At 40.7% G+C, this 26,609-nt stretch overlaps 1 protein-coding gene across 9 annotated transcripts in view; it reads left to right on the plus strand.

Annotated features, from left to right (window-relative positions):
- The window catches only part of SORCS2 (sortilin related VPS10 domain containing receptor 2), a 489,498-nt gene that overhangs the window by 390,284 nt on the left and 72,605 nt on the right, over positions 1-26,609 (plus strand). For all 9 annotated transcript variants that reach the window (XM_045018304.1, XM_045018301.1, XM_045018303.1 and 6 more), the window contains 3 exons: positions 7,006-7,185; positions 14,772-14,918; positions 16,432-16,534. In XM_045018304.1, the coding sequence (XP_044874239.1) occupies positions 7,006-7,185; positions 14,772-14,918; positions 16,432-16,534 (430 nt within the window). The remainder of the gene's footprint in view (positions 1-7,005; positions 7,186-14,771; positions 14,919-16,431; positions 16,535-26,609) is intronic.

Below are 26,609 nucleotides of genomic sequence, written 5' to 3' on the forward strand. Positions count from 1 at the left end.
CAAGGCACATACAGCGCTGCATCTCCCTGGCTGCAGCGCTGGCTGTACTCCTGCTCTGCCTCGGGTATAACTATTTCAGCGCTGGTGATGCAGCGCTGCTCCGCCAGTGTGGCCACCAAAAGCGCTGTAATTGGCCTCCAGAATTTTCCCATAATGCTTTTAACTAAAGAACTCTTTTTTTTGTTATGATGCCTCTCTTTGTTTTGTTGTGAACTCGGGGCTCCCGGAGCTGCTTGTCTAAAAAACAAACACAGCTCCTGTTTGCTGTGAATGAGGCAGGCAGCGGGATCAATGTCTACAGCTAGTGTTTGCTTGAGGAGAGAAACAGCATGGTGGGGGGAAGGGAGGGAAAGGGAGTCCGTCGGAGCAGCTGCTTATCTGGTCTGTAGGCTATTTGCCTTTAAGAGTGAATGAGGGGTTGGGGAAATGGTCAGAATTTGCAAGGCAGGGAGCTGACACAGTGTCGGCTCCAAAAATCCACTCTCTCTCTCTCTCTCTCTCTCCCCCACGCTCCCTGTCACACTCCACCCCACCCCCCTCTTTTGAAAAGCACGTTGCAGCCACTTGAACGCTGGGATAGCTGCCCATAATGCACCACTCCCAACACTGCTACAAATGCTGCAAATGTGGCCACACTGCGCGCTGGTAGCTGTCAGTGTGGCCACACTCCAGCGCTTTCCCTACACAGCTGTCAGCTGTACGAAGACAGCTGTAACTCCCAGCGCTGCACACCTGCAAGTGTAGCCAAGCCCATAGACTCTAGGACTGGAAGGGACCTCGAGAGGTAATCGAGTCCAGTCCCTTCCCTTATGGCAGGACCAAATTCTGTCTAGACCATCCCTGATAGACATTTATCTAACCTACTCTTAAATATCTCCAGAGATGGAGATTCCACAACCTCCCTAGACAGTTTATTCCAATGTTTAACCACCCTGACAGTTAGGAACTTTTTCCTAATGTCCAACCTGGGAAAGTAGAATGAATTATATTGTAAAAATAAGAATGGATTAAAGAAATGTTGTATGTACCTTTAAGCAGAAATAAGAAATGTTGAAATACAGGTGCCAGGAAAAGAAACATTAGGCATAAACAATGGTGCTAATGGCGAAACATTAACAGAAGATCCGTAATAGTTAGTAAGGAAATAAGATATGCATGCCTAGCCCAGGTAAACTTATTAGATTCTGCTTCTTTTGTTATCTTGTTAAGTTCTCGCCCTTTTATCTGTATAAATAAGATGGTTTGTGTCTTGCATGGTGCTCACATTATCTGGGTGTTATTAGCAGAGCGCTGTGCTAATAAAACAGAGTGGTCTGACAAACTGTGAGTCCTGAGTCTAACTATGACAAACCTAAACCTCCCTTGCTGCAGTTTAAGCCCATTGCTTCTTGTTCTGTTCTTAGAGGCTAAGATGAACAAGTTTTCTCCCACCACCTTATGACACCCTTTTAGATACTTGAAAACTGCTATCATGTCCCCTCTGTCTTCTGTTTTCCAAACTAAACAAACCCAATTCTTTCAGCCTTCCTTCATAGGTCATATTCTTTAGACCTTTAATCATTCTTGTTGCTCTTCTCTGGACCCTCTCCAATTTTTCCACATCTTTCTTGAAATGCAGTGCCCAGAACTGGACACAATATTCCAGCTGAGGCCTGACCAGTGCAGAGTAGAGCGGAAGGATGACTTCTCGTGTCTTGCTCACAACACACCTGTTAATGCATCCCAGAATCACGTTTGCTTTTTTTGCAACAGCATCACACTGTTGACTCATATTTAGCTTGTGGTCCACTATAACCCCTAGATCCCTTTCTGCCATACTCCTTCCTAGACAGTCTCTTCCCATTCTGTATGTGTGAAACTGATTGTTCCTTCCTAAGTGGAGCACTTTGCATTTGTCTTTATTAAACTTCATCCTGTTTACCTCAGACCATTTCTCCAATTTGTCCAGATCATTTTGAATTTTGACCCTATCCTCCAAAGCAGTTGCAATCCCTCCCAGTTTGGTATCATCTGCAAACTTAATAAGCATACTTTCTGTGCCAATATCTAAGTCGTTGATGAAGATATTGAACAGAACCGGTCCCAAAACAGACCCTTGCGGAACCCCACTCATTATACCTTTCCAGCAGGATTGGGAACCATTAATAACTACTCTCGGAGTACGGTTATCCAGCCAGTTATGCACCCACCTTATAGTAGCCCCATCTAAGTTGTATTTGCCTAGTTTATCGATAAGAGTATCATGCGAGACCGTATCAAATGCCTTATTAAAGTCTAGGTATACCACATCCACCGCTTCTCCCTTATCTACAAGACTCATTATCCTATCAAAGAAAGCTATCAGATTAGTTTGACATGATTTGTTCTTTACAAATCCATGCTGGCTATTCCCTATCACCTTACCACCTTCCAAGTGTTTGCAGATGATTTCCTTAATTACTTGCTCCATTATCTTCCCTGGCACGGAAGTTAAACTAACTGGTCTGTAGTTTTCTGGGTTGTTTTTATTTCCCTTTTTGTAGATGGGCATTATGTTTGCCCTTTTCCAGTCTTCTGGAATCTCTCCTGTCTCCCATGATTTTCCAAACATAATAGCTAGAGGCTCAGATACCTCCTCCGTTCATAGAATCATAGAATCATAGAATCTCAGGGTTGGAAGGGACCTCAGGAGGTCATCTAGTCCAACCCCCTGCTCAAAGCAGGATCAAACCCAACTAAATCATCCCAGCCAGGGCTTTGTCAAGCCTGACCTTAAAAACCTCTAAGGAAGGAGATTCCACCACCTCCCTAGGTAACCCATTCCAGTGCTTCACCACCCTCCTAGTGAAATAGTGTTTCCTAATGTCCAACCTAAACCTCCCCCTCTGCAACTTGAGACCATTACTCCTTGTTCTGTCATCTTGTACCACTGAGAACAGTCTAGATCCATCCTCTTTGGAACCCCCCTTCATGTAATTTAAGGCTGCTATCAAATCCCCCCTCATTCTTCTCTTCTGCAGGCTAAACAATCTCAGTTCCCTCAGCCTCTCTTCGTAAGTCATGTGCTCCAGCCCCCTAATCATTTTTGTTGCCCTCCGCTGGACTCTCTCCAATTTATCCACATCCTTCTTGTAGTGTGGGGCCCAAAACTGGACACAGTACTCCAAATGAGGCCTCACCAGTGCTGAATAGAGGGGAATGATCACATCTCTCGATCTGCTGGAAATGCCCCTACTTATACAACCCAAAATGCCATTAGCCTTCTTGGCAACAAGGGCACACTGTTGACTCATATTCAGCTTTTTGTCCACTGTAACCCCTAGGTCCCTTTCTACAGAACTGCTGCCCAGCCATTTGGTCCCTAGTCTATAGCAGTGCATGGGATTCTTCCATCCTAAATGCAGGACTCTGCACTTGTCCTTGTTGAACCTCATCATATTTCTTTTGGCCCAATCCTCTAATTTGTCTAGGTCCCTCTGTATCCTATCCCTACCCTCCAGCGTATCAACCACTCCTCCCAGTTTAGTGTCATCTGCAAACTTGCTAAGGGTGCAGTCCACACCATCCTCCAGATCGTTAATGAAGATATTGAACAAAACCGGCCCCAGCACCGACCCTTGGGGCACTCCACTTGATACCGGCTGTCAACTAGACATGGAACCATTGATCACTACCTGTTGAGCCCGACCATCTAGCCAGTTTTCTATCCACCTTACCGTCCATTCATCCAGCCCATAATTCTTTAACTTTCAAATTCTCAACAAGTTCCTCCCTATTTGTTAAAATCAAATCTAGAACAGCTTCCCCCCAGTAGCTTTTTCAACCTTCTGAAATAAAAAGTTGTCTGCAATGCAGTCCACGAACGTATTGGATAGTCTGTGCCCCGCTGTGTTATTTTCCCAATATATATGTGGATAGTTGAAGTCCCTTATCACCACCAGATCTTGGGCTTTGGATGTGATTTTGTTAGTTGTTTAAAAAAAGCCTCATCCACCTCTTCCACCTGGTTAGGTGCCCTGTAGTAGACCCCTAGCATGACATCACCCTTGCTTTTTACCCCTTTTAGCCTAACTCAGAGTCTCTCAACACTTCCGTCTCCACCTTAATCCAAGTGTGTACATTTTTAATATACAAGGCAACACCTCCTCCCTTTTTCCCCTGTCTATGCTTCCTGAGCAAGCTGTACCCATCCACACCAACATTCCAATCATGTGTATTATCCCACCAAGTTTCGGTGATGCCAACAATGTCATAGTTGTACTTATTTATTAGCACTTCCAGTTCTTCCTGCTTATTACCCATACTTCTCGCATTTGTCTATAGGCATCTAAGATCCTGATTTGATCTTGCCTCTCAGTTTTGCCCTGACCCTCCTTTCTCTCTGCCATTGTAGCCCACACTCCCTCCTATTTCCGACCCATCTCCCAGCATTCTGATTCTTTCCAGACACATAAAAAGTTGCATCTGACATCTTGAACAGGATAAGTACACACTCCACTTTCTTACTTTTCCACTTTCTTACTATTGTTAGTTGCAATTGGAAGAGAAGAGTTAGTGAAACATATTAATTAGTATAAACTCCTCCAGTCTGGCCTTCTTGCCTTCCAGCTGTCCCCTGCCAGTCTGTCCAAAAATGCTACGTTAAAGTCATCTTCTTCTCTCACTACTCCAGTCATGTGAACTCCTCCTGAACTTCCATTGACTTCCCATCTCCTAACACATAAAATTAAAATGCCTCATCTTGAGACACAAAATTGCATCTATTTTTGCATCCACCTACTTCTCTGCTCTCACACACCTCTTCCCAATCCTCTTGCCTTTTCTCCTTAGTGTTGGATTCTTCTCTTATTTACATCAGTGCAAATCAGGAGTAACTTCATGGATGTCAGTACAGCTACATCAGGGTAAAACTGATGTAAGTGAGATGAGAATCAGATTAGCCACATCTCCCATTCTCAGCTTTGTTCCCCCTGTGTCTGGTACCAGTCTCACAGTTTATCTGAAAATTGCTTTATCTTTTCTCCTTTAAATTCATGTGTAAACTCCACATCGCTAAGTAATCCCTCCTCCGACATTCTGATCAATAGTAACACTCAGGGGCACCCTCTTTTGCACTGTTGTTCTATGTTTCATCCTGCATTTGCTTTTCTCACTTTATTTAGATTCTAATCACTTGGGGCAAGGAGCATGTCTTATCTGTGTTCTATAAAGCATTGTGTATGTTTATGACACGTTATAAGCATTTTACTATAATAATGCTCTTAAGACATCTGCTGAAGGGCTGCTAATAACTATGATGATAATTTAAGGGGGTTTTATAACTTTTCACTAATGGATACCCTTTCATACTCTTTATTCCTATACTCTTTAGTAATTTATTTCTCCTCCCCCTCCATCTCTGTTAATTGGATTGGTAGCATAACTATTCTCAGGCTGTGTCAGAGAAGGCAAATATGATGATTGTCATGGGTTATGGTGAACTACCAGATGTTGCATACGCATCCTCTTGCTTATTTATGAATAGTGCTGGCAATTTAAGACAGTAGAGTTCCATTAGTAGGATTCTAAAAAAAAAAAATCTACTTCTGATTCAATACAAAATTTTAATTGCAGGGCTTTGGAGAATGGCTTTGAGATCAACTATGTGAGAGATTTTATCTACAACAGAGACCTTTCCCACAGATTCATTTGTTTTGGCAGATGTATCAATGACATTTTTAAAATAATTCGGAGTGGTGAATTTGATTCAACGAGACATTGAGGTTAACTCCTTTTATATACAAAAATGTTTTTGTCTAGCTTTTCATTATATATACCTTCCAAAGAGGTGCTTGCTGTGCAGTGTAATCATTCCTGTATATAGTCACCTCTTCTTCTGCACCTAGTCAACTCTTGTTACTTCTATGTAAAGAAATAGAAATGTAATAAAGGTGCTTGTTACATATTTACTCAGAAGTCATTCCCTCCTGCCACCTATCTATTTTTGGAAGCTCTTCTCTGAATTCCTTTTAGTTTGTCAGTATTCCTCCATTAATAAGGTGACCAGAACTGAATACAATATGCCCGGTGCTATTGCAACCTAGTTCATGGAAAGGGGTAATAATCTCTCTCCCCTGATATGATGCTTCTGTGTATGCAGCCCAAAATTGCATTGGCCTTTTTGCTGCCATATCCTATTGTAAACACAGGTCCAATTTTTCTGTCCACTATTACTATCTATTTCAGCATTGCTACTTCCTGATTTCTTCCTCTGATTGAATATTTGTGTATTAGACTATTTTCCCCAAGAGGTATTAGCCTGCATTTTTCCCTGCAGAGGTTGGAGAGAGGAAACAGGGAGTCCAGCAAAGAGGCTATTGCAATAATCCAAGCATGACATTATTGAGGAATGAATGCAGAATGTTGTTGTTATTATTTAATATTTATATTACAATAACACTCAGTGGCCCTGCTGCGCTCAGTGCTCTGCAAATACATAGAAAGACATGGTCTCTGCCACAAAGAGTTTGTTACTTATTCTCTAGGTCCCTTTGTAATATATCTCTGTCCTAATTGGTGGTTGCCTCTCATCCTATTTTAGATCTTCAGGAGATTTCATGGACTTTTGTCTGTCTTGTGAAAGTAATTCACATTCTGTGTCCCCTCAGTCTTAGGCATCTCTGCTGCAAATGTGAATATTGGTGGAGGTTTTGTGATGCTGAAACCTGTTGATTAGTCATTGGTTTAAGAACTCCAGCCCATTTCCAATAAGAAACAAAAGCACCTCCTTCAGGCATTAATAAGTGGTTTGGATTCCAAATTCTAGGTGAAAATTCTATATCCCATAATCTGAGAGAGATAGGATATAGTAGCTTTACTAGTACCTAGGCTGAGAGAGCTCATAGTCGGGGATCTTTAAGGTGTATCTCTTTTCTTTGGCACTTGACTCTCATGACCAGTTTGTTTTTTGTCAGGTAGGCAAGATAGTATCTTTTTTTTTTAATTGCCAATTATGATAAATCTTGTATCTTATTTCTTTTTCTGCAGGATTTACAGATTATCAGTACAGATGAAAACCAAGTATTTTTGGCTGTTCAAGAATGGTACCAGACAGACACGTACAACCTGTACCAATCTGACCCACAGGGTGTATACTACTCCATTTTACTAGAGAATGTCAGGAGCACTAAGCAGCCAGAAGAGAATGTCCTGATAGATATTCTGGAGGTAGGGTGCTGTGCAACTATTAGAACTTTTGTTGCTTTCTGTCTCTTCCATTGTCTCTCCTACTTTATGTTGTCAGCAACTCTAATTATGAATGTTATCACTATCAAATTAATTACATTCTCCCCAGTTTTCTAGAGTGATGGGAAGGGAGTACTGTATTACTCTAATTCTCCCTCTCTCTCCTCTTCCTCCTAAAGTGTTGGTTGTTTTTATAAATACACAGTTTCTTAAGTTTCCAAGGATGTGCAGGAACAAGTTTAATATTTTTCATTTTCTTAAAATATGGGGTCTGGTGTTATTTCAAGTACTGAAGAGTTAAGTAGTAAGATTCAGTTAGCACTAGTTTATTGTGGAAGGAGGAATATAAACAGCTATGAAACTGCCTTATGTAACCAAATTTAGCTTCTAGGCAATACAACAATACTCTTTTTGCCTTATATTTGTTTTACAATTTGTCAGCATTTCAGCTGCTAGCTGCTTTGTCTGAGAAGCCAATGAATGTAATTATCAGATACTATGTAAGTCCATTCATTCATTGAGTTTTGCTTACATACTTTTTTTTTTTAATCAGGAAGCCTTTTAGCCAATAGGGTCTCAGAAAACAGCAGTTGTATGAGCCTAGTACTGGGTCTTTACATGTTGACCTAGACAAATGAAGAGCCAACAACATTAGATTGAGTCAGACCACAAATCCTTTTGCTTTCTGTAGGCATTTTTTCCGAGAGGCGCTGCTATGAGAGGAGCCATCCTTGCAAATACTCAATTCTGTATTTTAAACCTGCAGCAGTTGGCTAAAGAAAAAATGGAAAAATAGAAGTTTAGGAAAAAAAATGCCATCCGTTTTCTTGTTCAGAAGGGTGATGATGACAACACTTGAATTTAATAGTCTGCTTCCTCTGCAGCTTTAAAAAATATTCTTACTAAATGCACCAGGCTTCTTTGCAAAGGAGTCACAATACTCCTTAGCCTGGCACGTATGCAGGGGCGACTCCAGGTATCAGCACGCCAAGCGCGTGCTTGGGGCGGCAAGCCACTGGGGGCGCTCTGCCGGTCGCCGCGAGGGCCTGCGGGAGATCCGCCGAAGCTGCGAGACCAGCGGACCCTCCGCAGGCAAGCCGCCGAAGGCAGCCTGCCTGCCGTGCTTGGGGCTATAAAATGCCTAGAGCTGCCCCTGCACGTATGGTTAGGAAGGAGTTAAATGAGTCTCTCTAGGATTGTAATTGGAGGGGGGAAATGATGGCATGCTCCAAACTTTTCTAATCTCCTCCACCTTTATATAACTCCCTCTCTTTCAACAGACAAGGAGGTGTGACATAATTCCCACCCTCCCATTTCAAGCATTGATTACCGTAGGGGGATTCTGTGGGGAACGGAGGGTATGGAAAAAGGCCACCTTCTTCCTCTTGTGTAATCAGAGTCCCGTATGCTGATTTTAATGACAAAATATGTTTTTGCTGCTTTTTGGTCCTGTTAGCTTGGCAGAGCCAGCACAGTTAAGAGAAAAGAAACTGGGTTCTCTTCTCCTCTGGCATCTTCTAGAGCATGGGTTCTCAATCAGAGGTCACAGAGAGGTGTTAAGGGGTCACAACCACTCTGCTGTTCCCTTGTTACTAAGGAACTGCCAGTATAGAAAAGGCTTGGAACTACTGGTCTTGAGTATTGTTTACTAAAGTCCTTTCAGTTTCACCTGTGCAAGCCCACTGAGGTTCAGGGAGTTGCAAAAGTGTCACTGAGGGCAATATCTGTCCTGTGGAACCTCTGTTATTGGTGGTGCACAAAAAGAAGAGATCCTAGATTATTTGCAAATTCCAGATTTACTTTGTAGAGCTGGCTTTAAAAATTACTTATAATGGCGCATATTTAATAAGGAATGATTGAGCGACAGTAAACATGGAACCTTACAATGCCATTTTTACGTAGCCAATTTTCAGTGAAAAGCTGCATTGCACATGGAAAAATTTCTCTGCCTACATATAGAAAGTTTAAAACTTGCATATCTTTTCTGCTACATGGTGAAATACAATTAGTGTTTGTTTTCTTTACTAGACTGTGATGAGCAAGTAATATTTACAAGAGTTCATTTGTTTTGACTTATTTACACTGTACAAAGTAGTTAATAAAAATAAGGCTGCTACTGTGTTTAGGGATTGCAGGACAGTTGTTGGTTTGGGGTTTTTTTTTCTGACTTGGGATATCTTGCAGGGTGTTTCAATAGAAGTGTCTTGGAAAAAAATCTTCAACTCCAAACACAGACAACTCTCAATGGATTAAGAATTTCTCTTTCAACTAATGTATAATTCTGCATGAAATTTGCAAGTTTGTCTTCCACTGGCCTCATTTAATCCTTTACATGTGCATCTGCTCTATAGTCTTTTAGAGATTTTCACCTGTCTGCATTCATTTTCCTTTATATCTTTTGTACAGAACATCTTTTCCGCTTTTGTTGCATATATGCACAGAGACTAACCTCTAAAATATATGTTTAAAAGAAAGAAAGAAGCAGTGAGCAGTGATTCAAAGTCAGTGTGGTCTTGAAATACTGTACCAAGTGCTGTAAAAGTGAACCAGCCACAAGCTTAGCATAGAGATCATTGCAAAACAAGCATGTTGATATCATGTTTCATGACATGAGTGGAAATACTCATGAATAAAGGTCACAGAAGTGGACACTTAATTTACAGCATACTCATATTGTGCTAGCAATTGCTTATTTAATACCCCAAACTGCAGACCTTACTCATATATTTATTCCTCAGTCATGTGACTTAGCCCCATTGATTTCAGTTGAGTGTTTGTAATATTTGCACAATTGTCCATTATTTGGTCACTACACACACTATCTGTTGTAAATGCTGAGGGGCCCTCTGTACGCTCTCCCTTCATAGTAAAATGGCACAGGAAAGTTCTGCAATAGTTACTACAGAACAGATCTGTGGTAGTTAGTATGTATCATACTGTCTAGTCATAAGAAGAAAATGACTGCCGAACAATAGGGGCTGTTGGCTGCTGAGTGCTGTTGAAAATGTGCTGCTTCATTTAGATGCCTGAACAGGAGCTGAACTCTTTTGAAAACATGGTTATTTATTTAGGTGCCTCTATGGGAGCTGCTAAGCACTGAGCTCTTGAAAATCAGGCCTTATATGACTCCCACAGGGCGGCAAAAATGGTAGAGCCGGCCCTGGACTCCCATCACCAAACTATCTGAGCACTTCACAATCTTTTTATGTATGTATCCTCACAACAGGCCTGCTAGGAAAGGAAGGACAAATATCCCCATTTTACAGATGTGGAACTGAGACAGAGAGAGAGACTGAGTGACTGGCACCTAGCAGGCCTGTAGCAAAACAAGGCACTGAATCCACATCTGCCAAGTCTCACGCTAGCACCTTAGCCACTGGGTGATCTTTCCTCTCTGTGGGGTTTGGATCAATCCTGTATACATTATCACCATGCAAACCCTCAGTAATAAAATAATTAGTATCAAATCTATACCATGCTAAGAGGTCTGCTGTCCCATACGTCTGCAGGCAGAGCTGTCATTAATGTTAATATCAAAGGGAGTTTGGAATGAGGGCAAAATATACTCTTAAATATTACAGATTGAGAGAGATGAAAGAGTATGCAGAATAACAATCTCAGTGAAAACTAGCCATTCCTGATCATACCGAGAGCTGATGACACTTATTCAAGTACAAAACTGTAATAAATCCTCAGATTATGTTAAGCATCCACATGTCTGCTGAAGAGAGGGAGAGAACATTTTGGCCTGAATTCAGGGAATGGCATTTAATCTGGCAAAGTGTTTTTCTTCTTAATGAAAACGTTAAAGAATGTGATCCCAAAATCACAGAGTAAGCTCTTGGTTTTAAAAGTCTCTCTTGCCTCACACAGAAACTCTCCTTGCTTCCCTTCTTCTTCCTTTAGCACATCTCTGCCCCTCCTTACACCCTACTCCCCCAGAAGTAACATTCTGGTCCTGTATCAGAGGGGTAGCATTCTGGTCCTGCTGTACTTCCATTAGATTCTGGGCCATGTGATTCCTCCGAGCAGGATCTGAGAGCATAGATACCAGAAGGGATCATTATGATCATCTGGTCTGATCTCCTATATACCACAGACCATGGAACTTCCCCAAAATAAGTCCTAGAGCAGATCTTTTAGAGAAACATCCAATCTTGATTTAAAAATTATCAGTGACGAAGAATCCCAACCCTTGATAAATTGTTCAAGAAGCTAATTATTCTCACTTTAAAATGTACATTTTATTTCCAGTCTGTTTGTCTAGCTTCAGCTTCCAGCCATTGGATCGTGTTATACTTTTCTCTGCCTGATTGAAATGCTTATTATTAAATATTTGTTCCCCACATGGATACGTAATCAAGTCACCCCTTAATCTTTTCTTTCTTAAGCTAAATAGATTGAGCTCTTTGAGTTTACTCCTAATACATTTAAAAACTCCTTATTGTCCTTAATTCTGATGACCATAGATTTATCCTTGTGTCCCTTGGCTTCCCCTAGCAATTTTATGCAATTCCTAATTTCTGATTTATATTCATTACTATTACTTTTCCCTTTCTTTTGTTTCTTATGTATTGTTTTTGTTTTTTCTACATCTGCCTTTGCTTCCCTGCTAAATCAACTTCTGTTTTTTAACCAGTATGGCCATCTTTCCTGATTGTGGGATTGTGTCAGAAATCAGTGGTTCAGGAGCCAGATTAACAATCAGCATTACCCAAAAGAGCCACAGTAGTTTGCTGCACATTGATCTCTTTCTTTCTTTTAATATGAATTTTTATTGGAAAAGTTTTATAGACATTTTAAAAGAACAAAAGACAAATATAAAACCAAAGAAATTAAATGAGCATAGCTCTATTCATAGCTTGCCCCATCGTCTTTAATTATAGTACGCAATCACCCTCACTTCCTATTGAAGGCTAGAGCGCATAATAACTAAACTAAACAAATATCTAGGGCCGGCCATGAGCTGGAGTAAAATAGCATAGCTGTATTCATTTGGCTGGCTTTCAGTCTTCAATTATATTATTCTTCTGTTCATATTTTAATCTATACACTGTCTTTGCTGGGTTTTTTATTGCTGTAAATTTAAGAATAAATGGTTACTTTATCATTCAAAATAGCAGTGCATTCTGCTGTTATTGTGCAAATGATATTAGTATTTTTAGCATAGCTGTTACATTGAACAGGCTAAAATAAACAGCTATGTTATCTTGAGGGCTGCTATTGGTTTTATTTGCCTCTGCAATAGCTATAACAATATTAGAAAGGATAGAAGGACAGAATGGAGAAAGTAACCATGGAAAAAAAATGAAGACTGGCCATTGCTCTGAAGTTACACTGGAATAAAACTGATGTAACTCAGTGCTCATTTAGGCCCAGAGTGTTTATAAATGGATGTTGATTTGTTCTTTTATAGCTCATCATTCTAATGGTGGGGGAGGGCAATCACTGGAGAATGACCTTTAAAATAACCAGTAGAGGAGAGAATTACATGAATTTTTTCAAAGTATATTTTCTATTGATTTGTATTAATTAGAAAAAAAACACTTGACTATAATTCACTTTAGTCATAGAACCTCAGTTAGGGCAGCCTTGAGGCAGAATGAAGCAAAAGGTTTGAAGCTGTGACTCATGATCAATGCAGTGATATTGTTTATTATTTGAATGCTGACAATGTGCCTACGTACTGTACAGATAATGGTACTGACAAGTCCCTGCCATGAGGAGTTCGCAATATAAGGGTCTATCCCACAAAATCTTACTACTAAGTGTAGTGTTTAGTATGGTGAGTAGGCCGAGTAACTTCTCACATCAAAATCTACAAAAGCGATTTAAAAAAAAAATCCAGGTGCTATTTAAAAGTGATGGTGAAGTCCTAAACTAAAACCCTACAAAAAAGTTGTGCAAGAAAAATATCTCAAAACCAAAATAAATATAACAAGAAAATAATAAAAGAAAACCTGGTGCCAGGTCCTCCGCTCAATGGAGCATCACTGTTTTATACCAACAGGGGATCTGGCACATGGAGTAGTGAAACAAAAATAAATAAAAGCAATAAAAATATTGTACAGCAAAACTAAGGAATCATTTTAACTGACTACTGAAAATGTCATTGGGACTTCTAATGGTAGTAACCTAATTAGTTTTTCGATGATCAGGCCCTAAAATTGATGATCTACGAAAATTCTTTTGAACCTTTCTCTGATAAGTGATAAGTGAAAATTGGTGCCTCAGTCCAAAGGATTGCTGTACCTTCTACTACATTAATGAACTTCATTCATATGAGTGGTTTCATAGACTTCAGTGGCAGTATTCATATAAAGTTACACACTTGACTAAACGTTTTAGAGTGGTTCATATTTTAAGAACTAAAGAAATATGGTCAGAAATCATAATAGCAGTATGCAGTAAGAAAGCACATATGTAATTGTAGATATTGCATTAGGTTTCTCAATGTTCTATGCTACAGAAACTAAGGCCTAGTCTATACTAAAAAGTTAGGTCAAGCCACTGTGTGTCAACCTAGTTGTGCATGTGTCTACACTTAAATTTATTTCCTCCCAATGTAAGCGTCCCATTATGATGACACAGTAATGACACCTCTCCAATCAGTGTTGAGAAATGAGTGATGTACCGAGGCCATTGCAACATGGGTGTAGACGCTGCATTACCTATGTTGACTAGGGTTGCCAGGTGTCCTGTTTTTGACAGCCACTGCTTGTCGTCCCAAGACTGCACTGCAATGCAATCCCATCAATCAGTGCTCATTTCTCAGACCCGGAAGTGAGGCTACACCATCTGTGAATGCCACCAGCAAACTTGAATTGGTTCTCTCTGTGTCCTGCAGCAATCTGTCCTCCACAAAATCATCACACTTCTTGATGAATCAGTTCTTGTGGCTCTGCAAATACTGGAAGATTATGCATCCTGTGCTTGCAAGGCTCATGACAGTAGTAAAGAGCTGTGCAGGTTCTGTGCTTTTGTCAGAGATGGCGGACAGCAAGGAGAGCAGTGCGGGTTTGTGAAATTTTTTAAAAAGGCATGAAAATTATGGGCGATAGATGACATCATTCGATGGAGAACATTGCATGCTGGGAAGTTGATCCCTTGCTCCCAGTCACCACTGTGTGATTTGTTCTGCCCCACTATGGATTGCCAAAACTTCCCAAAAGAGAGTGCACTGGAGAGTGCTGAGCTGCACATTGGGATGCTCACCCATAGTGCACTGCAGTGTGCACTGATACAACCACTTCTGGTGAGTATGCACAGTGATGACTCACGGAGCCAAGTATGCACGTGCACAAGCAGGATAGTAACTGAAGCAGCTTCATGCCAAAATAACTTGCATTGGCAAAAGTTTGTAGTATAAACATGCCCTTAATGTCTTAAAATATGTTCAGAAACCAAAAGCACTAACTGTTTTGTTTTGTTTTTTAATATCCATTCTCTTTTAAGAGTAGGTAAGTATCTGGAATATTCAGTTTCTAAGGAACCTCTAAACCAGGAATGATCTATGCTGAAGAAGTGTTTGCAGGCTGGTCATTAACCCTCTTAATGTTATGCTCCAGGTCAGAGGTGTTAAAGGAGTCTTTTTGGCCAATCAGAAAATTGATGGGAAAGTTACAACTCTAATAACCTACAACAAAGGCCGTGACTGGGACTATCTGACCCCTCCAATTTCTGATATGAATGGTAAACCAACCAACTGCAAACCTGTAAGTGATTCCTTTTAATGTTTTATCCAATGTGCACAAGAACTATTTGTAGAATATGTTGAAATGTAAATAAATGAACAGTAGTTAAGTCATCTCAAGCACCTAGTACCAAGCTACATTCTCCTCTCATTTACACCAGCTGTAGATGTATGTTTTAGTTTCTCTACATTAAGCATGCCTTCACAAGTTATTGAGCCAAATTAATCTCTGGTTTGCTCCATCTGCGGCATTACACGTTCTTTTGTTAGGGCTTAATTTGACTTGTATGGGACAAGTGTGCTCTAATTTACCTACCATGCATCCTGATTCAAGGCAATCATTCATTTATTATTAATTATTTTACACCGCAAGGAACTTGTCTGGGAATAAGAGCAGTTCATCAATAGGATTAAAAATATGAATACTTTTTATTTCTGTTTTTGCATTGTATTGTTATCTTAAAACACAATTACCCTATTATGTGTGTGTGGGGGGGAGTTACACAGTTGTCTGGAGATGTAAGTCAAATGGCTAGTCATGTCAAAAACCCTTTTCTTTTTGTGAATGGACGTTATTATGGTTTGTTTACATGTCCCATTTACCCACAACATTTTAGTTTTTTTGTTGAGACAGCCCTGACAAGCAGATCCCCTGTGTCTTTCTCACAGGCTCTCTGCTCCACTGGACTCTTAGATCTCTGCATTTTTGGGCAGAATATATGTCCGTAGTCAGGGGGACAGACTAATCTTTATCCCTCTCTGCATAGTAGGAATAAAAGACTGAGATTGGGGGAGATGTTGACTCCCTTCAGAAGACTGGGCTACAGCAATACATGGTTCATGCTCGTAGCTGAAGTTGCATAGTTTAGGTCGATCTCCCCACACACACACACACCCCTCCTGCAGTGTAGACCAGGCCTTAGGGTGTGATCTTGTTCTCAGTGAAGTCAATAGCCATGCTCCATTAACTTTAGTGGGAGGAATATTGAGCTCCACTGTGGAAAGAGCAGAAAGCAGTAAGTTAATTAAACAGAGATACAATCAAACTCACTCCAAAAAAGTCATTTAAAAATATTTTTCATATAATGATTTTTTTTCCTGACAGAAGATGTTTCAGTAGAAATAGTTGTTTTTAATCTAATTCTCTAGCTGATAACTGCATAAAGGAGCCCAGAGATGATGATCAACAACAACAACAAATAAATCTTTGGTGTTTTTTATTACTTCTTCCAAAGATCCAAGCAGTCACTCTGTCACAAAGTTATTTTGTGCTATAATTTCACACTGTCTCTTTCTGAATTGCAGACCTTGTTTTAAGGCCATGGAAATATACAGAGCCAGGGTAATTGGTTCCCGCTAGATACATCAGACTAATATTTTATTCTGGACCCTGCTTTGTGAAATTCAGTCACTTCCCCCTTTTTGTAAGGCAGTTGTCACTGCATGCTACTTTCTGATTGTGCATTAATTACCAAAGTAGCAGAACTGCTGTTAACAGCTTGTAAAATACTGTGTTCTTCCTCTTATTCCTAAAGCCTGATTGCCATCTTCATCTCCATCTCCGCTGGGCAGACAATCCATATGTGTCAGGAACAGTCCATACCAAGGACACTGCACCAGGGCTCATAATGGGGGCAGGTAAATGCATGAAAGTGCTTTTTTCCCCAAAACGTTGTTTCTTGTGGATCATGTTTAGTCGCATGAAGAATAATATATAGACTGTATTATAAACATTGCCCTAGTGCACTTGCGACTGAATACCACTGATTTTAGGGAATTTGACTGGTCAAATGTGATTGGTCAAATTGTTGAAAGGTTATAAACCTTTCTGCTCGGTAGCCTGCAGGGATTGGAAGGAATTATTTATCCCAAGATGTCACAAGTGGACAGGTGCATTGTGTGTATCTAGCTATCAGTCATTTATGGCCCCCACTACCATTGTGTCTGAGTCCCTCACAATCTTTAATGTATTTATTCTAACAGCCCTGTGAAGCAGGAAAGCGCTATTATCCCTATTTTCCATGTGGGGGAGTGAGGCACAGAGAGTCTAAGGGTGTCTTCACTTCCCACCAGATCGGCAGGTAGCGATCAATCCAACGGGGATCGATTTATCACGTCTAGTCTAGACACGATAAATCGACTCCCGAGTGCTCTCCCGTCGACTCCTGTACTCCAGCGCCACAAGAGGCGCAAGCAAAGTCGACGGGGAAGCAGCAGCAGTCGACTCACTGCAGTGAAGACACCATGGTAAGTCGATCTAAGAATGTTGACTTCAGCTACATTATTCATGTAGCTGACGTTGCATAACTTAGATCGATCCCTCCCCCAGTGTAGACCAGGGCTAAGTGTCTTGCCCAAGGTCACAGAGGAAGTCTATGGTGGAGCAGGGAATTGACTCCAGGTCTTCCAAGCCTTTCGCAATTGTCCTAACCACTGGACTAGCCTCCTCTCTTCATATTTATATGATGAAATGTTTCATCTTGTTCTGTAGGATCGTGTACTGGCCACTGAGACCATTGTTCTAGTCTAGTATGGCAAATCTTTTTTTTCTTTACACTTAATGCACATATAATTATCTTACCGTATTTATTAACTTCTTTATCCATGACAAGGCAGGTATGAGAGATAAGGTAAAAGTGGCTATTGCAGAGGGTGTAGGAGTTAGGTTTGGGTTCTCTGTCATGCCACGTGTACTGTATTGCATCAAAGCAGTGGTCCCCAAACTTTTTACCTCATGACCCACCTTACCCCTGTCTGCACCCTTCCACCGAGCCAGAAGTGGGGCCACAGCTGGCCGAGGCGAGGGCCACTGCTTGGGGTAGGAGCCTGTAGCTGTGGCCAAGGGCGGGGCCCCAGGCACGGGGCAGGCTGCCGAGACCCTGGGCATGGGGCAGGCAGCTGGGGCCAGAGCCAAGAGCAGAGCTGGGTGGCACTTCCTCTCTGGCCCCTGGGGGGGTCCGGGCCCCAGCTGTGCCCCTTCAATGTTACTCCACATCCCCCTAGGGGGGCGCACCCCACAGATTGAAGACCTCTGCATTAGAGAGAATTGACTAACTACATGTAACATATAAAATCCCCATAGATATGCTGACCAATCAATATGAAAAATGTCCATATAAATCTACTTTGCTTTTTACCTTTATCAGTCAACAATTCAGTTCCTCTGAATGTCATGTTTCTTCTTCTTCAAGTTACTGAGACATCAGGTTTGAGCTATAATATCAGTTTATCAGTTTATTTAGGTTTTATTTTCTTATTTCTAAAAGCAGCAAAGAGTCCTGTGGCACCTTATAGACTAACAGATGTATTGGAGCATGAGCTTTCGGTATATGGCATCTGCCAGTGTTTAGCCGTGTTAGTCTGGCTACACTCAATAGTATCATAGTATCTGCCATGTTTATCTGTTATTAGCTGTGTTAGTCTGGATCTGTAAAAGCAGCAAAGAGTCCTGTGGCACCTTATAGACTAACAGACGTATTGGAGCATGAGCTTTCGTGGGTGAATACCCACTTCATCGGATGCAGACGTATTGGAGCAAGAGCTTTCGTGGGTGAATACCCACTTCATTGGATGCATCCAACGAAGTGGGTATTCACTCACGAAAGCTCATGCTCCAATATGTCTGTTAGTCTATAAGGTGCCACAGGACTCTTTGCTGCTTTTACAGATCCAGACTAACACGGCTACCCCTCTGATACTTTTCTTATTTTTGTGCCTTATGTTAAATTTAAATTAAACACACACACAAACACACAGAGCTACTCTATTTGGAAAAAATATATTTTCTCATTGTTATTGGGTGTTCTGTCTCAGTTTACATCAGTGGAAGGTTTGACACCATCAGTTACTTTGATAAACACTGGCAGATGCCATACACCTTCCAAAACCAAAATGTAATTGCTAATTATTGTTTAAATTGTCCTGTGGCTACTGAGGTGAAAACCATGGTAAAAATGGAGTTTTGCCATTGACTTATGAAGCCAAGATTTCACCCAATGTCTTTAAACTGCACTTTTCTATAAAATATCCAAATTAGGTTTTTTAAGTTACAGGCGTGTTTCTTGGTATTTTTTAAAAAAACAACAACAACTTCCTTTGTGGGCAGACATTATAGAAAAGTATCATAAATCTGTTCTATGTATTCTGTTCTTTTCTATGTATGCTCTTTTGTATGTATGCATCACCATAGTATCTGAGCACCTTCAAGGAGTGCATGAAGCAATGTGACAAACATTGGTTACATGTGGTTTATGCTTTCTCTCAACCTCTCCCTCTGTGTGTGCACTGTCCTGTTTGGATTTGGTAGGGTTGTTTTTGTTTATTTTTTAAAATGTGGGTTTATATCAGAAAAGGCTAAAGAAGTATGCCTTGCCCTTGGAGTAAAAGGTGGTGAGGCTTGTCTGAGAGCAGCCCCTGAGAAAGCTCTGTCTCCTGCAGGGATGAGCTGTATCCTTGTGTTAAAAAGTTCCATTGCGCCTGAGGAGTAGAATTGTCAATCACAGTCCTCATCGAGGCATTTTAGGCAATCTTTTAGATCTCCTGGGCCCAAGCCTGTGAGAGCTTTGAAGATATGGACCAAGACTGTGAACTAGACTTGATTGAGTGTAGTTCAGATTCAAATGCTTTCCAAACTATGGGGCTATTCCTAATAACCCTTACCCATGGGACTAGTCCCACTGAAGTCTGTGGGCTATTCTTGTGAATAAGGACTTTTCCAGGATTAGCAGTTTGGAAGAGTTGGCTCTAAATACATGCAGGAGTCAATTCACATCTGAAATACAGCTGTCTTTGGCAGCACAAGGGAGCAACCAGGTACACAGCTGGCAGACATCTCGCTACAAAACAGCATGGGGTGGGAGAGGAGGAAAGTTTGGCCAAGAACACTGGGGCAGACGTATATGCTGATAGGATGTGCCATGGAATCATTGATGTCCAAGTCAAGCAGAGAGAAAATCTTGTTTTTGAAGCCTCTTCTAAAAGCCCCTTACACAGCAACTACTTGCACCAGGAAAGAGGAAAGCCCGAGTCAATTAACATGTATTACCTTGGTGTCGAGTCTTTGAAACCTGGTGCACGTAAGCGATGAAATGAAAGGTGTTCAGTCTTATCTGGCAGACTTGGTACAATAAACACACACTTCTCACCAGACATACTTTACACTCAGAGACAGCCTGTATTTCCTTTGGGGCCTGGTCAGAGAACTGATAAATATATGTGAAACAGTAAAGGGTAGTGGGTGTTTCAGCGTGTATGAGAATCAGTGTCTTTGGGCCACATCATGCTCTGAATGAAATAAATGGCCATTATATTCAATGAGAGAAGGAGTCGAATAGTGGTGTGCAAATCACAGGGCTCAGGATATTGAACTGTACATTTATTTTTATTTAAAATAATTATAATTAGAGAACAGCATTAATACCTAGAATACTTGGGACAGAGACATTAATAGGATGTTAACATTGCATCATTTTAAGCCCCAGTATTTGTAATTTACAGAATGAAAATTCTACTTTATTAAAATGTCATAAATAGTTCTGAGAAATAATATTGTTAGTATTTAAATATATGTAAATTGTGCAGACAAAATATTAAATGTAACAGCTGCACATTAAAACATTATTTTTAAAACTAGTCTTCTTCCTTTAAGGAATATAATAGGATTTCACATTTACACTTGATTTTACTGTATTTTAATCTTGGCAAAAGCTTCTATGGTATAAGCCATTCAGCGTGGACCAATTGATGTGTACATTTTTACGTTCAGCCTTAAACCTGTAAAGGATTCTTCTTTGAAAAATGCTAAGAGAAGTGTAAATTTTCAGATTCCAGTTTATTAACTTTCTGTTCTTAGCCTCTTTTCCAGATAATAAATCAAGCAAATAGTACATATTGAACAAATTGCAGAGGTTAATTAAAATATATTGAGTACTTCAGCTGCTGTACAGAACAGTTAAGTTATTCTTTGTCATCTTTGGCCCAGATGTGCTGTATATGTTATATTAAAGTTCATGTCTTCATGCATGGAGATTGCATGTTATGACACCATTGCAATAAACGAAAAAAGAACAGACAGATGTTTGACTTCTACTGACACATACAGATTCCTCTCAACTACACATTGTCAGATTCCCCCCCCCCATTATAAAACAATAACTTCAAATTGCCAAACAAACACCACTTGGCTGGGGAAGGGCCATTTGACCAAAAAATAGTTTTGCCTTCTTGCTCTATGATGTGACTATTAGCTTTGAAATAAAAAAAGTATTGGCTGGCTAGCCGTTGCTTGAAACAAATCATATGACTACATGAGCTAACAATGCGTTAGACATTACAGAAACATCTGGAAGAGGATATGCATGATATTACACTAAATTTTGTGGGGGAACACCCCATATTTGAAGAATTTAAATCTGTCCCATTCTGGGTTGCATTTGGGTACCCATTTATTTGCATTGAAGCAAGTCTTCTATAATGTAGAAAAGAAAAAGATTTGAAAATTAATTAATTACATAAATGATTACATAACACACATTAATGAATGGAAAATGTATTACTGAAAAAAGTTAAAATGGCATGAAAATAAAATAAACATAAAGGTCACACACTGGCTTGGGCCATAGAAGGGGTGTCAGCAATGCTCTGAGTAAAGCTAAGTTTTAAATTGTGTAAGAACAGAAACTAAAATTGAGGGAATTCACTTGCAGTAATTCAAGATAGTGAGCAGGCCTATTGGTAGAGAAAATTCACATGATCTTATAAGTTAAGCCTGAAGTGCTTCAACAGAGGGAGTCTGTAGAAAAATCTTTTAAAAGAGTATGGTGAACCTATACCCCTGAGGTTCCAGCTATTAGAGAACATTTTTGGCTTTATGGGTAAAAAGTGACCTCCTGTGGGCTACAATAGTCTCATTTACAGCTTTGAATGGTATACAGTACAGCTGGTTACTTTTTCAGCCCATGGTGGAATAACTTTTTCAATATAAATTTGAACTGTCATCAGAGTATAGTAGTAGTATTTAGTTATTTATTATTTGTTTGAATGGAGACAGTGCACGTGGACCTGATCCAGACCCCACTGAGGTAAATGAAAAGACTTGCTCTTGCTGTGCTCCTATGAAATTACTCCAGATTTATTCTGATGTAGCCAGGGGCAGAACTTGGTCCAAATCACCAGGCAAACAGTGGAGATGGGCAGTGGTGCTGCAGTTTGTATGTGCATGCATTGCATTCAATGAACCCTAGAATATGGATGGGTGGAACTAGAGCGGGTGGGGGGGAATTTTGGACAAATAGTTTATTTGCTGAAAATGTAGTTTCAGTCAACCCAAAACTAATTGTGACAAGAATTAGCCAAATTAGTTGCCACCACTACCTCCCGCCTTATAACATTTCCCCAAGTGGTAAGAGTTTGCACCAGGGCTGTGGAAGACCAAGTTTTAATTCTTTCTGAGGAGCACGGATTTGATCCCAGGGCTCCCCTTTCCCAGCGAGTGCCCTAATCACCAGGCAATTCTGGGCTTGGGTTCTCTTGTTGATGCTGTTCCACTTTGAATAAAATACTTGAATAACGGGTCTCCCGTGTCCCCGGTGAGTGCACTAACCAACGAGCTAAAAGTTATAAGACAATTAGCATTATATCCTTTGTATATTTTGTAAATCTAGCCCTTAAAAATGCCCAGAAATAAATATATTTTTGTTTGACCCAAAACAGACTTTTTGATCTGTCAAAAATTTTCAGCAATTTTTGGGTTCCGGTCAAACTGAATTTTTTTTATTTGTTTTTCTTCTAAGAATGGGCACCAAACTGAAACATGAGTTATTCTCCAGGTCTACTTATTACTTCATGTAAGGATAGGTGTTCCAAGGCACTATAAAGGGCAGTGTGAAAGAAAGCATGGAGATGTGAAAGGGAGACAGACTGGTGAGGCTGAGATGCTGGCAGAGTGAAGTGAATGGGGGCCAATGGGAGAAGAGGGAAAATCAGAAGCTATGATAGGAAACAATACCATGAGCTAGAGCAGGGGTTCTCAACCTTTTTCTTTCTGAGCCCTCCTCCCCCCAACATGCTATAAAAACTTCACATCCCACCCAGGGCTGGCTCCAGCTTTTTTGCCGCCCCCAGCGGTAAAAAATAAAAAAAATAAAAAAATAAAAAATAATAAAGGAAAAGCCGATTGAGCTTCCGCCAAAGAGGAAGACACGAAGTGAAGGACTCGCCGCCGAATAGCCGCTGAACACTACAGCGGAGCGCTTGAGCGGCCGCTGAAAACCCAGACGTGCCGCCTCAATACCAGACGGACTGCCGTCCCTTTCTATTGGCCACCGCAGGTGCTTCCTTCGCTGGTGCCTGGAGCAGGCCCTGGTCCCACCAGTGCCACAACTGTTTTTCTGCATATAAAAGCCAGGGCTGGCATTAGTGGGTAGCAAGCAGGGCAGTTGCCCATGGCCCCATGCCACAGGGCCTCACATGAAGCTAAGTTGCTCAGGCTTTGGCTTCAGCCCCAGGTGGCAGTGCTTGGCACCCCGCGCTTCAGCCCTACATGGCAGAGCTGCGACTTTCTCCCCTGGGTCCCAGCAAGTCTAACACTGGCCTTGCGTGGTGGCCCCCCTGAAACCTGTTCATGCCCCCAGGGCCCCAGACCCTTGGTTAAGAAATGCTGAGGTAGAGCAGATTTGTGAAGAGCCTTTCAAGATCAGGGCAAAGTTTGAACATGGTGAAGAAAGCCAAGAGAGAGGTGACTGATCAGTGAGGGAAGATCACAAACTTCACAGCAGCTACATGGAGCTTCAGAATTTGCTTGGGATTTTTTTTTAACAGAACTTTTCAGATTGTAGCTCTTCAATATTTTATCAGTTGTGTTGTTTTATAATGTCTTTCACTTCATTCTTCTCTCTCATGTATTGGCTTCTTCTCCTGGGGCTGTTCACAATTTGACTCTTTCTCACTTTCTGTGTCACTTGATTGCATTGGCTGCTATTATGCACATTTTTGGTTGCTTTCTCTTGATTGCTACACTTATGCATATGGTTCATTAATGCTTGCACTCAGTTGGAGGTTGGAAGTGTTCAAGACACTTTGACTGCTCGTGAAATCCTTAGTGTTCCTGTGTCTGATTTTTCACTCGATTTTTGTCTCTTTATTTTCAGAGTTTGTTTAACTTGAGGGGTTTGTTCTACCTGATTATCCATTGTTGTAAATTGGTTTATATTTTGTAGTGTTGTTAGACATACTTCTGGCACTGTGTAGCTGGCTGGTCTTGTCTAGCAGGGTTTTTTTAATGCAGTTGGAGACTTGACTTTAAAAACATATATAAAGGGAATGTAGTTCCCATGAAAAATGCTGCCTTGACAGCAATGGAAATTTAAGTCGCTTATAAATCCACAGAATAGGTGCAGTACACCCAGCAGCAATCATGTTTCCCTGTATGCACCGCCTACATGTCTCTTAACTCTGACCTGGAGAAGACCTAGGGTTTGTCTATGCTGCCCTGCAGTTCGGACTATGGGGATCTGAATAGCTGTGGGCACCAAAGTACTGTAACTCCTGCATGTAGATGCTGCAGGTGCCGGCTAAAAGCTTCCTAGTTCACATTCCTAGTCCTAGACCACAGCTGAAAAAGTTCATTCCTTTTCCCAGTGCAACACATAGCCTCTCTGCAAATCCTGTAAGCAAGAGCACCATTGGTGGCCATATTTTTGACAAAAGCACATTTCTGCACAACAAAAACCAAACCTACCAACTCATTTCACTCATAGAATCACAGAACTGGAAGGGACCTCAAGAGGTCTTCTAGTCCAGTCCCCTGCACTCAAGGCAGGACTAAGTATCATCTAGACCATCCCTGACAGGTGTTTGTCCAACCTGCTCTTAAAAATCCCCAATGATGGAGATTCCACAGCCTCCCTAGGCAATTTATTCCAGTGCTTAACCACTCTGACAGTTAGGAAGTTTTTCCTAATGTCCAACCTAAACCGCCCTTGCTGCAATTTAAGCCCATTGCTTTTTGTCCTATCCTCAGAGGTTAAGAAGAACAATTTTCTCCCTCCTCTTTGTAACAACCTTTTAAGTACTTGAAAACTGTTATCATCTCCCCTCTGTTTTCTCTTCTCCAGACTAAACAAAGCCAATTTTTTCAATCTTCCCTCATAGGTAATGTTTTCTAGACCTTTAATCATTTTTGTTGCTCTTCTCTGGACTTTCTCCAGTTTGTCCACATCTTTCCTGAAATTTGGCACCCAGAGCTGGACACATTACTCCAGTTGAGGCCTAACCAGCGCAGAGTAGAGTGGAAGAATTCTTGTGTCTTGCTTACAATACTCCTGCTAATACATCCCATAATCCCACCTCATGTTACTAAACAGCAAATGGATGGTAGTATCGTCCAGTCATCATCAAACCAACTACCTAGTATGAAAGACTGTCTATCCCAGTAACTACTACGACTGCTCTTTAGTTTACAGAAGATCTTCCTTTAGCCAAGGCACTTTGCAATTTAAAAAAGTACAGTTATATTGGATCATGAAGAGAAGTACCAATAAGAGAGAGAAGAGATAAGAATACTTAGTATTACCAGCATATAAATGATAGCAAAAAGCAAAAATAGCAATAGTTGACTACTATAATCTGTGCAAAGGAAGACGAGGAGTGGACCAGGAACCGAACCCTCTGGTATGGAATGAAAATTGAAAGAGAGTTTGCCAACCCATAACAGCCAAAAGAAATGCTAGGAAAGATAAGACTGGAACCATAAGAGTGCAGAGATTTGTATTCAAAAGAACCAGGAGTCAGTAGTAATGAAAGCAGTACAAAGGGCAAGGAGAGTAAGAACGTGAGAGGGGAAGATAAACATGTTTAGCAGAGGAGAGGAAATTAGAAACAGACAGGAAAGCAGTCAGTGGAATAGTTAGAGAGATTCTGGCTATAAAGGAAATCAGATCGCATGGTGTGAAAGAGAGGTTCAAAGTTAGGAGTGAAGAAGCATGGTCCATAACTCTAAAGAGAAAAAGAAGATCAGAGATGGTGGTTTAAACCCTGGAGCTGCCCATAGCTCCCTTTGAACTCACCTGTCTTTCAAATTATTCTCTTTGTTTGCAATTGTTTTTTGTGTTCCATGCTCATTGTGTTTTCCCTCATTAGCACATTCATGATTTGCTATTGTCCATTTTCTTTTCTTTGTTTTATATTGGGTGTAACAGACATTACATGATATCCTATATGCAGTTACCCAGAAGGAAGGTGAGAAAGTTTGTACTTTAATTTGCTAGGAGCGTTGCAAACATTTTGTTCATTTTTGTAGGTGTCTTTTAAATTTGATGTTCCAGTATCTTTTTAAAAGACTCCCTGATTCCTGATTATGGGGTTGGTTCTGGCACGTGCTGAGTCTCACTGAGATGTGTAGGAGCTGAGGATATTCAAAGCAACTCCACTTTACTTCCTTTTCTCAGTTGACTTTTAGGACTGATAGTGATAGTTTCTTCATAATTAGAGACTGGTTCACACCAAAACCTAGATATTAATATACCTGAATTTATGGGAAAATTTGCATCAGAACTCAGTTCCCAATTTTGCAGCTCAGGCCAATCGCTTTCAAAAGGATGTTTGCAATGTTGTTGTAGTCATGTTAGTCTCAGGATTTTAGAGAGACAAGGTGGATGAAGTAATATCTTTTATTGGGCCAACTTCTGTGGGTGAAAGAGAGAAGCTTTTGAGCTTC

Source organism: Mauremys mutica, chromosome 5 (assembly GCF_020497125.1).
Source record: "Mauremys mutica isolate MM-2020 ecotype Southern chromosome 5, ASM2049712v1, whole genome shotgun sequence".
Taxonomy (NCBI): domain Eukaryota; kingdom Metazoa; phylum Chordata; order Testudines; family Geoemydidae; genus Mauremys; species Mauremys mutica.